This window comes from Leuresthes tenuis, unplaced genomic scaffold (assembly GCF_036924035.1).
Source record: "Leuresthes tenuis unplaced genomic scaffold, fLeuTen1.0.hap1 SCAF_3, whole genome shotgun sequence".
Taxonomy (NCBI): Eukaryota; Metazoa; Chordata; class Actinopteri; order Atheriniformes; family Atherinopsidae; genus Leuresthes; species Leuresthes tenuis.
This window is the reverse complement of record NW_027325357.1, coordinates 4,781,491-4,794,111: the sequence shown is the minus strand read 5'-3', so window position 1 is coordinate 4,794,111 and position 12,621 is coordinate 4,781,491. Positions and strand designations below refer to the sequence as shown.

The following is a 12,621-nucleotide window of genomic DNA, read 5'->3' as shown; positions in this document are numbered from 1 at the left end:
TTAGTTAAGCCGTTAGCGTTAGCTGCTGCTAAAGGAAAATATAAGTCTGTAACTAAACCATGAGGAGTTATTTCTCAGATGCTTCCATTTTCCTGCTCTGAAGTTCAGGCTCAGAGTTGAACTGATCCTCTTTGTGGCTCAGTTTCTTCAGTCCAGCGTTGAACTGGACCAAGTTGTTAAAACAGTGGGATGAAAAGTGGTTGCTGCACATACAGTCTTTCACCAACTTAGCCTCAGATATAGTTTATCCACTGGGCTCTTATATCCTCTGAGGCTGCCGCTGGATGGAAGATTGTCCTCAGTACAGCTGACAGCAGAACATTTCCACCAGAAGCTGGCTTCATCCGTCCAGCAGGGCGGGTGTGAGAGGGCGGGGCTTAGCAGAAGAGGTGGAGTCAACTTAAGCAGTGATGCAATTTTAAAAGAAAAATCCAAATGACTCATTACATGCAAAACTCTCAAAAATAAAACTACCAGGGCTGTGTTTTTACAGAATATTTGCACCCAAGAACAGAAGAAGTCGACCGATTTCAAAACAGGAAAGATCCAAGATCTCAACGCTGGTTTTAGTTGACACGTCCTTCCAAACAGACGTCACGAGTCAGATTTTTAAGAGTCAGATTTTTGTCTATTTCAATAACACGACCGAGATGAAGAGAACCAATCAAGAGTCAGCTTTTCGGTTTTATTTCTCATGTCACATTTGATAACAATCAGTCCAACTGTGAGCAGCTGAACTCCGTAACCATTGACAACCACATCACCTTGATCCATTTCCACCCAACATCACAAGAACCCGATTGATTACAGAGTGATGAAAAGACTTTGAGGAGAGGGATGATGCACATAGTTGGGCCCTTCAATTCAATTCAAATAATTACAATGACAGAATAATTAGGCAACGAAAAGAATAAGACTTTTACAGATCAGGCAAGAACACAAGCAGCTTTGGAGGTTTACTTTGGCAGCAGAGCATGTCCGACTCCACCAGTGGACTCTGATAAACCGCAAACACCCAGAAGCCTTTCATGACCACATCCAGTTTTCTTTGATTTATTAAGTGCTAACAGAAAGCGTGTCGATGTGCACACACTGGAATAAGGCCGCCCTTTACCAGCTTACAGAAGAAAAACTTGCTTCCATCTCAGGTCACTTCTTGAAAGAGAAGAGTTTAGACGAGACAGATGTCTGGGCTTCAATTATTCCATAAACGGAGAGGGAATGACAAACAACAGGAGGAATTTTCTTTAAAAAACAGCCAGAGTAGCACTTTATGGTGTTTCAGAAGAGGTTTGATGAGAAAGAGACAGTAAATACAGCGCTAAATGTCATGAGCAAAGGAAACGTGCACCTTTTGTTGGCTACCTCTGTCTACAAACTACTGTGGAATCTTTGGGAGGGTGCAGGTTTGCAGAGCTTTTACAGCTAAAGTCTGGCTGAAACCAGGAGTTATTCAACTCCAACTGGTTGGCAGATGAGGTTTGATCTCAGTAGAGCAGAAGAATTAGTCATGTGTAATCACCTGAATCAGCACTGATGCAAGTAAATGTCTTCAGCATTTGTTATAAAAGGCCATTTAAGGGGGGGAATAAAAAATAAAAACAACCATCTGTCTGCATCCTTGATTCATTGAGATTTGACAGTCCCAAACCAAACTTGGCACCCAGAGCGCAACCTGGTTAAACCCTCCAAGTGCTCCCACCAACCAACTCCTGCTACACCGACACCAGTTCTGGCCACACCTTCTCCTCCTTCTCCCCAGGCTCAGAGGGGGCTCAGTAGCGGTAGTGGTCCGGTTTGAAGGGCCCCTCGGTGGGCAGGCCCAGGTACTTGGCCTGCTTGTTTGTCAGCTTGGTGAGTTTCACCCCCAGTTTATCAAGGTGGGCAGCTGCCACCTGCTCGTCCAACTATTGACAAACAGAAATCAAGAGCAAAATTCTTGTTAAATGAAGCCGGGTGTAATGGAAAATGGAGTCTGTACCGTGCATAACCTGCAAATGACCGAGCTGCAAGGTACCGCCCTGTCCTGCTTTCTTAAATTCCTCTTTGCAATGGTGGGCTTGTTATAATGAGATAGCTGCACTGTAAGGGGGACGGGGGTGAAGCTGATATTTATGACTGTGTCTGTGTAACCTCAACTGATGGTTAGGGAGGAAAGGAACAATCAACTATACCGAAGGAGAGATGGCGTGACAAGTGGGCAATATAACCGAGTGTCTTTGCCTCAGTGGTCAGAGCAACTCTGTATTTTTACTGCGTTGTTCTCTCTTGAAAGATATTATTATTATTAAAGCATCTTACCTCCTCAGAAGAAAACAACCGACTGTGCATTACTAAAATTTACTGGCTTTGACAGATTTGTGTAACAGTATTCTTTATTCTGTTAAACAGGCGTGGAGCACAGAGGACACATTCTTTAAGCATGACTGCCTCCTTTAGAGCTCAAACTAAACCTTGGGTCTGTTGGATTAACCAGCAGACTGCTCTGCCAGCCTGGTTCGTTCTTTTAATCTGGGCTCAGGTTGAAAATTGGCCATCAACTTGAGTCTTAAACCCCTGATGCACCGTTTCTGATATTTACTGTAAAAACATGACACAATAATTCACGTTGTGGCCATATTTTAAGAAAACGTAGTGATTTTTTTCAGACTGGAGTGATAGGCTGCTGCAGTTTATTACATATATTTTTGCTCTGAGCGTTGCTTTAATAGTGGATGCAGGTGCGATGCATTTTCTGACCTTCTTGGGCAGGAAGTAGACTCCCACAGGGTACTTCGATGTGTTTGTCCACAACTCGATCTGGGCCAGCACCTACAAGAGAGGACAGAAATAAAGCTACTGACTGCAGTAACAGCATTGCTTTAATACGCCAAAAAAAGGAATCCACATGCTCATTTTCCTTTTTTAGGAAAAGAAAGAAATAACCATATTGCTCTCATCACCTGGTTGGTAAAGGAGTTGCTCATGACGAATGACGGGTGTCCCATGGCACAGCCGAGGTTAACCAGTCTGCCCTCCGCCAGGATGATGATGTGACGACCGTTCTTCATACGATAGCGATCCACCTGAGCACGAGCAGGAGAATCAGAAGCTGTTTGGGGGCAGTTCAGCTACAGAGCAAATCTCATCACCTCATAAAGATCAGATGGCTGCTACTGCACCGTTTATGGTGCGTGGTAAAAATTTCCATCCATAATTAACAGTTCTGTCGTTTTAAGACCGTAAACTCAGACTTGCAGAAGTGCTACCAACTCAGTTTTGGTTTAAATTTAGTCCAGATTAAAACTGAGACCTCAGGATAAAAAGCAGATCTCTGCTTTCCATTTGTTAGATTATATCTGAAATGGTGCTAAAAAGGCTCATCTGGACAAAGACGGGTTTCATTGGAAACTGTGGAAGTGTGGCGGCAGCCTAAGGCCCAGTTTCACCTGGCTCTACTCGTCCTACAGTTGCAGAACAGAGTGGGAGCCGTAAAGAGGGGAGTCGGGTTAAGTGTTGGCGGTGAGAATCACTCCGAGTCCTCAGTGTGGTGCAGAGTCTCAGTGCAGACCACCACCGGTCGCTCTCTGCCACCTTATGACACAGCTGCAACACTCAGTTGGGCTGCAACGCCTCAAGGGGCATTAAATAATTACCACAACATGCAGTAACATAACAGGCCGTGTTTGCTTCTACAGCTGGAGCCTGACTGAGAGGCAACGACTGCAACAAAAGGGGGAAACCATGTTTTACGTCTTCCTACCTGAGGTTTAACATTGATCTTCTCAGCAGCATTTTTGATGAGCCAGTTCATGTCGATCTCGCAGTCAAAGTGTCCAATGTTGCAAACGATGGCGTCATCTTTCATGTTCTCAAAGTGACTGAGGGTAAAGACGCACCGCAAATAAATATAAAGAAATAAAGAGACATTTCAGACAAATTCAGCGTCCACCCAGCAGCTCAGACTCACTGTCCCAGGATGATGTCTTCACAGCCGGTGGTGGTGACAAAGATGTTTCCCTCCTTACTGGCCTCATCCATGGTGGTAACCTCGTAACCTGCAGGGCAACAGAGAGCAGGGCTTTCTTTAGAGTCTCACTGGTCCCAGAACTTCTGAAATCATGTGCAGCAGTTCGATTTTTCAGTGAAGAGGAAGAAGAAAGGATTCTTTGACAGCTGCAGATGAGACATTTTAGTAGGGAACTATATCAACCTACAATGCAAGTATAAACATTTGCAAATGAAGATTAACGTGTTCAATAAACCTCAGTTTTGAGGCCAGATCCTACACTTCCAGGTACTACCAGGTATAATGAAAAGGCAGAACTTTTGCAACATTTCCATCCACAATCAACAGTTCTGTCGTTTTAAGACCGTAAACTCAGACTTGCAGAAGTGCTACCAACTCAGTTTTGGTTTAAATTTAGTCCAGACCTCAGGATAAAAAGCAGATCTCCGCTTTCCATTTGTTAGATTATATCTGAAATGGTGCTAAAAAGGCTCATCTGGACAAAGACGGTTTTCATTGTAAACTGTGGAAGTGTGGAGGCAGCCTAAGGCCCAGTTTCACCTGGCTCTACTCGTCCTACAGTTGCAGAACAGAGTGGGAGCCGTAAAGAGGGGAGTCAGGTTAAGTGTTGGCGGTGAGAATCACTCCGAGTCCTCAGTGTGGTGCAGAGTCTCAGTGCAGACCACCACCGGTCGCTCTCTGCCACCTTATGACACAGCTGCAACACTCAGTTGGGCTGCAACGCCTCAAGGGGCATTAAATAATTACCACAACATGCAAAAACATAATCTAAATCCAAAGGTAACATCAGGCCGTGTTTGCTTCTACAGCTGGAGCCTGACTGAGAGGCAACGACTGGAACAAAAGGGGGAAACCATGTTTTACGTCCTCCTACCTGAGGTTTAACATCAAGCATCACCCACCTTCCATAGCAGCCTGCAGGGCGTTGATGGGGTCAATCTCTGTCACAATGACGCGGGCGCCAAACCCCCGCAGAGCCTGGACGCAGCCCTTACCCACGTCACCGTAACCTGCCACCACAGCGACTTTGCCAGCAATCATGACATCGGTGGCTCGCTTGATACCGTCGATCAGGCTCTCCCTGCAGCCGTACAGGTTGTCAAACTTACTCTGCGAGCAGGACGACAAATGGACACATGTCCGGGATATAAGGGTGAAGATTTCTCAGAAGGACGAGTTCTCGCTGCAATCCTTGTGTCTCCTTTCCATTCATTTGAATTGTTGTTTTTAACAGCACAGAAAGCATTTCATTCAGAACAAAGACGCTGAGCTACGAGCCATTTTCACACTGATCATTAAAAGAAAACAGACCCACATGAAGAGTCACTTAACACCAACTCCAAATACAGGATGCAGCTTGAGTGGATTAAAGGTTGAGACTGGTTACCTTGGTGACCGAGTCGTTGACGTTGATAGCGGGCATCTTCAGCTCGCCCTTTTTCATCATCTTGTACAGGTTGTGGACACCTGTCGTGGTCTCCTCCGACACTCCACGGATACCTGAGGAGCATCGATGGGGATTTTTAACTTCACCTGAAACATTTTTGTGACGCTCGGAGCAGAAACACAGCGGAGGGAAGAAATGATCCCAGCAGCAAACAGAGCTCAGGCCTAATGAACACAAGTGCAGTCGTGTGTTGAACTGTGGATGGTGAAGAAGAATCACTCCGAGGCCTCGGTGTGGTGCAGAGTCTCAGTGCAGACCACCATCAGTCGCTCTCTGCCACCTTATGACACAGCTGCAACACTCACAGTTGGGCTGCAACGCCTCAAGGGGCATTTAAACAAGTACGACAACATGCAGTAATGTGTTTCATAACGAGTTAGAGACCGCTTTCAACTTTTAAACCAAGTGCTTACCCTTCTATCCCCGATTAACCATTTGTGACAGATGGTAAAAAGATGCAAAAGCCAGTGAAAAAGCTGCACGATCACAGTTTGAATTAATGCAGTAGAATTTAGAAACCTACAACAGCACATTTAGCCTCTTAAAGTAAATAAACATCCATGCATGAAACCAACCTGCCAGGAGTTTGGGATACTTCTGGTGAACCAGGTTGGTGAGGTCTCCTCCATCGTCCAGGATCATGTTCAGGGGCTGACCGTCCTTGAAGTACAGCGTCTGCTCGATGCACCACACGTACTCCTCATCCGTCTCCCCCTTCCATGCGTACACTGGAGACATACGTTTAGTCATATTCTTTCTTTGGAAGATTCGGGTGAGAATATTCCATGTCGTTCCTTTTAAATGCATTGATCTTTCAACAGAGACAGACCTCGAGAAGGTCTGAGGGCATAAACTGTATTTTTAGTGCCGAGCTGGGGTGAAACTTGACAGATTGGCATCAGAAAACTGTTTTTTTTTTAAAAATATATGTGCACGAATCACAGCAAACAGAGAGGGGATGTGTGTTACCTGGAATGCCAGCTTTGGCGATGGCAGAGGCAGCGTGATCCTGAGTAGAGAAGATGTTACAACTCGACCACTGAACCTGAGGAGGAAGAGAAGAAGCGAGTCAGAGGAGATTTAAACCAACACTCGGAGCTCTTCTGACACCTGAACGCATCCAGCTGTAAATCATCATGAACCTCAGCTACCTGGCTGCTCACTCATGTCTCCAGTAACCTCATTTTACAACATCCAGTAAATCATATTAAACTAAACAGAATCCTGTTAGAAGCAGAATTAAGAGATCATTGCTGGTTCATCTGTCCATCGCTTTGAGCTCTAACAAATATGTACATGTATCTGGGGGATTTATCAACCAACAGCATTTCTTGGGTTGAACTGTGGATGGTGAAAAAGAATCACTCCGAGGCCTCGGTGTGTTGTCGAGCCTCAGTGCAGACCACCATCAGTCGCTCTCTGCCACCTTATGACACAGCTGCAACACTCACAGTTGGGCTGCAACGCCTCAAGGGGCATTTAAACAACTAATTCAACAGCATTAGATGCACTCAAGCAAATTTTAATGAGAACTATCCTGCATTTTCTTTTATGAAAACTTAATATTGCATTTTGTCCATCGTGGATTCAGTGTAAGGCAGTTTTTTTTTTTTTTTTTAATATTTCTCTTTTAAAAATCAAGGTTATGTGGCTACAGCAAATATCATTTGGTTAGTTTGTTTAAGGGAAACAGGGCAAAGGGCATCAGAAGATAAATATATAGTTAATCTTTAGGAGACAAAGTATGAGGGTCGGCTGTGTCTGGTCCCAACTGGACATCGACACGATGCTGCCACCTACTGTGCAACAGGATCTGGAGCAGCTTTAATGAAATTATGAAAAGGAAATCTGCATGTGAAAGTGGTTTCTGCACTAATCCGCTTCCTGTCAACAGCTTACGAAATGCAAAGTGAGTTCCAGGCCAAAAGTCAACGCAGAGGCAGACAAAGAAGTAAAACCTGCTGAGGATTAAATGACACCCTCCTGAGAAAGCAGGCTGCCGTTTGTTCTCTGCTGCTTTTCAGAGTGCAGGTCAGTGCAGGACGAGGCCAGTTCTGGTCAGACAGATTAAACCAACATGATAACAGACCATGTCGGCCTTGAGAAACGAAGGGGAAAGAAAACCCCACACTCAGCTTGTACCAGCACGTGGATCAATAATCATGTCTCCCTCAGTAACTACTGCTGTAGCACCTTTAAGCAGCTCATGTTGTTGAAAAAGAAGGCAAACATACGACTAAAATATGACAGAACTCTTCCCCCATTCAGCCTGATTCAATAAATCCGTCACAGACGAGAAACAAAACGCGGAAAAACCACGAATGATCATCGGAGACCGAGTACAAATAAGCAGCAGGTAAATGTCACCTCAGCTCCGAGGGCCGTGAGGGTCTCGATGAGCACGGCGGTCTGCAGGGTCATGTGGAGGCAGCCGGCGATGCGGGCGCCCTTCAGAGGCTTGGACTGACTGTACAGCTCCCTCATCTTCATGAGACCTGGCATCTCATTCTCTGCGATATCGATGGCCTTGCGTCCCCATTCAGCCAGGCTGATGTCGGCTTGAGAAGGGAGAGATGGCAGCGTGTCAAAATGGGACTTCTGCAGTAAGCATTCTGTCACCAAGCTTCTAGCTCCTGCACTTTTAGCAGGTTTGTTACAAAAGCCGCACATTTCTTCAAATTTTATTCAACCCCGTTGGATAAAACTGGAACATGTTCCACACTTAATCATGAGAATCTTTCATTACATATCAGTACGGTTTCATTTTGATCAAAAGTCACATTAAAAACAGTTTCAATTAACTTCACATCCAATTTGTTCAACTCTTAGATTTGCAACTTCATGCTTTGTTAATAGAGATTAAATGTCCTTGTTTGTTTAACTAATGATAGTAAATGCTGACATGCGATGAGGGTAAAATAGTGTCCTTTGTCACTCTGTGGCAGTGGGAAAATTTACTCAACAACAGCTGTGACACAACAGGTTTGAACCCAGCATCCAATCCACAGTGACTCCTTTCATTAGACAACAGCTGCTGCACGTTTTCTCTGCTGTAGAGAACATTTCTTTAGCTGCACTTGAAACCTGGTTGTGCAAAATACGGTTAGAGGCGTCTTGTTAGCCGCAAAACTCTTGTTTTGTTGATTCATGGTGCTGCTGCAGCTCAACCCGAATATTTATTTGGACCACCGTCCATGTTCCGGTGTTTATGCACAGGAGCAGTGTCCCAACGTTGTGGACTGTGTCAGAAAACAGTCAAGAGACTCTGCTGCTCTGAACAATTTCTGCTGTGTTGAGTCTCACAAAAAACATATCAAGGACAGCATCTTTATCAGGAATTGAGCTACATGGTTATGCTTTACTGTAAAAGATGTAACAAAAAAAGTAGACTTTAGGAGCATTTCTGGAGTGCTTACCAATGACTATTAGTATCAGAACATGCAACAGTGCTGAGTAGGCTCATCCCTCAAATTTACATTTCCCCACTTGAGACCACAGGAAATATTAGTTTTCTGCACTGATTGACTACCTGCAGTGGCTGAGTGACATTGCGTGAATTGAGTTTAACTCATGTCCTCGTTTTGGCTGTAACAGGTCCTTGGACAGAATGTAGACTTTGCCCCAAGCCTATTCGATCTGGTAGCTGCGCTTTGTGCTACTTGTTCACATTCCCACGTACAGACCGACACTTACAAAGGTGTCCTTCAAATATATATAACAAACCATATTTAAATATCCATTTGTATTAATACCCAATGCTTTTCTTTAATGCAACTCCTGGTACTTTTAGGGGATATTTTTGTTTGCTTTGATAGGATTAAATGTTTTAATGGAAAGTGTGAACAGCATATCTACATATAGTTTGCACGCCAATAGAATCGATTAAACATAGATCCCTTATTGAGAAAGAAAGCGGTCTTATACTTCAGAGACTTCGCAACTAAATGCGTTTTTAAAATAGCATTTCACCAGCCATATATCAGCGACACGGAGACCACGTGCAATTCCAGCATTACTGCTAAAGTAGCTACACAAATTCTAGCTTAATCGCCTGTCTGTTCTTGTCACTCAGTGGCGGTGAAGCGCAAGTCATCATGGGAACTTGAGTTTATCAACAACGAGCGCGCAATGGCGCATTGCGCTACGAAACTACATCACCCAGGGGCTTGGAGTGTACTTTCAGTTCACAGAGAAGCCCGTGCTGGGCGCAAGTACGGTAGTTACGCATCGATTCATTCTTATTTTGAGTAACAAAACGTAAAACCCCCCGAATTACAAACTAATATGACTGATAGATAATAGAACAACTCATGAGGCTTTTGCAATGATAATACGGCGCGAACTATTATTTGCTACACATGCTAATAAGTTCATTTTAGCAAATGGGCCTGAAAAGGCTACAAACACCCAACAAATCCCGCGTAAGAGAACACATGTATTTGTTTCGGTAGCCGATTAGCTTCTGCCTGCTGTGAAAGCCGTTACCCGCCATGCACGTTACCGTAAGCTCCACAATTAGACCAGCTATCGAACTACCAACCTACGTAAAGAATTAAAACTAATTTACGAAGCAAAAGAAACAAACAATGCCACTGACCAACTTTGTAGTTAAGTTTCTCAGACATGGTCGTTTTCTTGTGTTTTGTTGCGGGGAGGTTGAACGAAGCTGCAGCCTGGCCGACGGACGGAGGGAGAGAGGGAGGGACGGAATCAAGACGGCTCGGTTTTTATCGTCGAAGCTATATTCTTACGAGTTTACACGACAGGGCGACTCGAACCGGGATTTACTCTGGATTCCTATTGGCTGAAGCAGCTCCCGCCCCACAAATGAAGGATATGATTGGATAACACTCAAAAAAACTGACCAATCGTAATTTGAATTATGGTGACGAGAGGTTGAATGTTTGTATGGTTGGAGCAAGTTTTTTCCGGACTTTGTTAGTGTTGGCAAATGACAGTTCTGCTCTGTAAACCTGGTCACACCGGGTTGAATAAGGTATTGTAGGTTACACAAGCACTTGCACACGTTGTAGTCCTCAGAAACTAAGGAGTGTTTACTAACATGAGTTATAGAGCAATTTATTTCTGCTGAAAACGGCAACAAACTCCATTATACACAAACAAGAAAATGTAAATTGGTAATTTAACACTCAACATTTGTAACACAAGACTGAATTGTTAATGTATTATGTATTTATTGTAGCCCTACGGTAAAAATCTGAAATTATTTGGTAGGAAATTATTTGTTTTAATCTCAGAAAACAGTAGAGTTGGTCCGTGAAGACACTGAAAATGACTTGCTATATAAAAAAAAAAATAACAGATTTAAAATGTCTTTGCATTTTAGAGAACTTCCAACTTCTCTGAAAACAGGGTTTGTATGTTTACACCAAAGGGACTGAGCAGCAGTCACATGAATGTGTTTAAATCAGAGGGCTGCTGGGTTTTGATAGGAGTTTATTTATGTATAAGTCAGAGTGTACGAGTATCGTTTCTTCTACAAACCCATGAACACATCACACAGATTCCTGTACAACAGTACAAAATAGCAGATGTAGTTCTGCCCAAGCTCCAAATATTACAATCAATCTATAGATTCTAATAACTTTTAAGTCTGGTATTATGCTCAAGTTATGATTTCCTGACTTTCTTTTGCAGCTGTTGGCAGAAAAAAAAAACTATATAAATGGGAAAAGGTGGTTTCATACAGCCATGTGGTCAGAGTTTAACCTGATCCCACAAGTAGTAATTCTATGCTACAGCTAATTTAGGAGCATGTTTCAAAACCCTCCACACCAGGGGTCGCAAGTCTTGGTTTGAGTTTGGTAAAAATTCTCAGAGGCTTAATGGACAAGTTCAACTGAGTTTTTCAAAAAATGTATTAACTGTTTGTGAAATTTTTAAGTAGATTTAGTAAAAGAAAAAAAAAACATCTTGCAAGCCAAAAAAAGAAATATATGTGAAGAAGAAACACTTGAAACGTAGTTCAACCGAGAAACTCAGGACACTAATATAATATTTAGACCTACAGAACATTCACAGTGAGGGTTAAACCTTCAAATTCAAGCTCAACAACAGTTGAGCACTATTCAAGCATAAGTGGAACTGAAAACACTGAAATAACAAAAACGTGGAAACAAAATCAAATTTTAGAATAAGATGAACTAAACTGGCTGTGCAAAAAGATTTGTCAGGAAGCAAAAAGGCTCAAGAGAGTTCAAAACGTGTACACAAAAAGCCTGTCAAAACAATTATTGCACACCTGAAGGTGAATGATTCATCTGAGTTGAATTACAGCTTAAAAATACAGAAACATTTACTTAGTCTTTAAAAGCAGAGAAGGAATCTGCACATTGTACCCAGACTGTGAGCTACTTCCACAGGAGGCTGAACTTAATGCCGCCCTCAAAAATCATGGACCTGTACGATGAAAGAGAATTCTTGTGTGGAAAAAGAGGAAAATTAGATGCAAAGCAAAGCTTTGCATGATCACCTTTATTCTTCAACACGGTCTGATCCCACTTAGACAAGCAGATCCTGTTCATCTGCTGTAGATAGTTTTTTAGGCCTGACACTTCTTCTTTTGTCCTCCACTTGTCCAGTTTCCTCAAATGTTTTAAGGACACACTGCACACCATGCTGAGATATGTCAAGTTTTCAGCTAATAGCTCTTTGGGAATCACCTTGTTGCTGCAGAAATCCTATTTTCTGTCTGTCAAACTGTGTTATCTTTGCTGTTTTTCATAGATGCAGCTAAAGAAATTATCACAGGCTGCTAGTAACAAAGTACCTTTAAATACAATTTAAATGGCTTCTTTGCTAAGTTGTGTGTTATGTTACACAACACTGGTTCATCCCATGAGTTAGGAGCCTTTTTTATGCTTTAATCATTTACACATCAGGTACAAGGACTGCACTGAAAATGAGTGAAAAAGCAGCCAATGTCCAAATAAAAACTACAAGATTACAAGAAAGTCTGACTGCTTGGAAGCAAAATATAAAGAAATGAGGGGTGGCTCAAGACTTTTGAGCAGTACTGTGGATGGTTCTGATTCGGTGTGATCACAACAAAGAACATACAAAGCTCCACGGGACCAAGCCCCTGACATTTACTGACCGAGAAAGGCACGGAAATGAAAGTTTACAGATGCAACAGTGCTCACAC

At 43.1% G+C, this 12,621-nt stretch overlaps 1 protein-coding gene and 4 non-coding genes across 5 annotated transcripts; all 5 read right to left on the bottom strand.

Moving 5' to 3' along the window:
* Positions 1–671: 671 nt before the first annotated feature.
* ahcy (adenosylhomocysteinase) lies at positions 672–10,181 on the bottom strand. The gene is made up of 11 exons (XM_072381491.1): positions 10,054–10,181; positions 7,824–8,014; positions 6,426–6,501; positions 6,032–6,184; positions 5,397–5,509; positions 4,912–5,119; positions 3,950–4,037; positions 3,743–3,860; positions 2,943–3,065; positions 2,740–2,811; positions 672–1,907 (listed from the first exon to the last, which is right to left on the bottom strand). Exons 1-11 carry the CDS (start codon positions 10,079–10,081, stop codon positions 1,776–1,778), a joined length of 1,302 nt encoding a protein of 433 aa, XP_072237592.1. The 5' UTR covers positions 10,082–10,181; the 3' UTR covers positions 672–1,775.
* LOC140304270 (small nucleolar RNA SNORA17) lies at positions 3,492–3,625 on the bottom strand. The gene has a single exon (XR_011915262.1). It is a non-coding gene; the product is annotated as a small nucleolar RNA SNORA17 (small nucleolar RNA).
* On the bottom strand, positions 4,613–4,746 carry LOC140304269 (small nucleolar RNA SNORA17). The gene has a single exon (XR_011915261.1). It is a non-coding gene; the product is annotated as a small nucleolar RNA SNORA17 (small nucleolar RNA).
* On the bottom strand, positions 5,651–5,790 carry LOC140304272 (small nucleolar RNA SNORA17). Its single transcript, XR_011915265.1, has one exon. It is a non-coding gene; the product is annotated as a small nucleolar RNA SNORA17 (small nucleolar RNA).
* On the bottom strand, positions 6,797–6,936 carry LOC140304271 (small nucleolar RNA SNORA17). Its single transcript, XR_011915263.1, has one exon. It is a non-coding gene; the product is annotated as a small nucleolar RNA SNORA17 (small nucleolar RNA).
* Positions 10,182–12,621: the final 2,440 nt, after the last annotated feature.

Excerpts from the sequence above, each read along its gene's own strand:
- ahcy (XM_072381491.1), bottom strand. The coding sequence starts at position 10,081 with ATGTCTGAGAAACTTAACTACAAAGTTG. Across the intron at positions 4,038-4,911 it reads CCTGCAGGCTGCTATGGAAG|GTTACGAGGTTACCACCATG; the intron begins GTGGGTGATGCT and ends GTTGCCCTGCAG. Across the intron at positions 2,812-2,942 it reads GCAACTCCTTTACCAACCAG|GTGCTGGCCCAGATCGAGTT; the intron begins GTGATGAGAGCA and ends CCTCTCTTGTAG.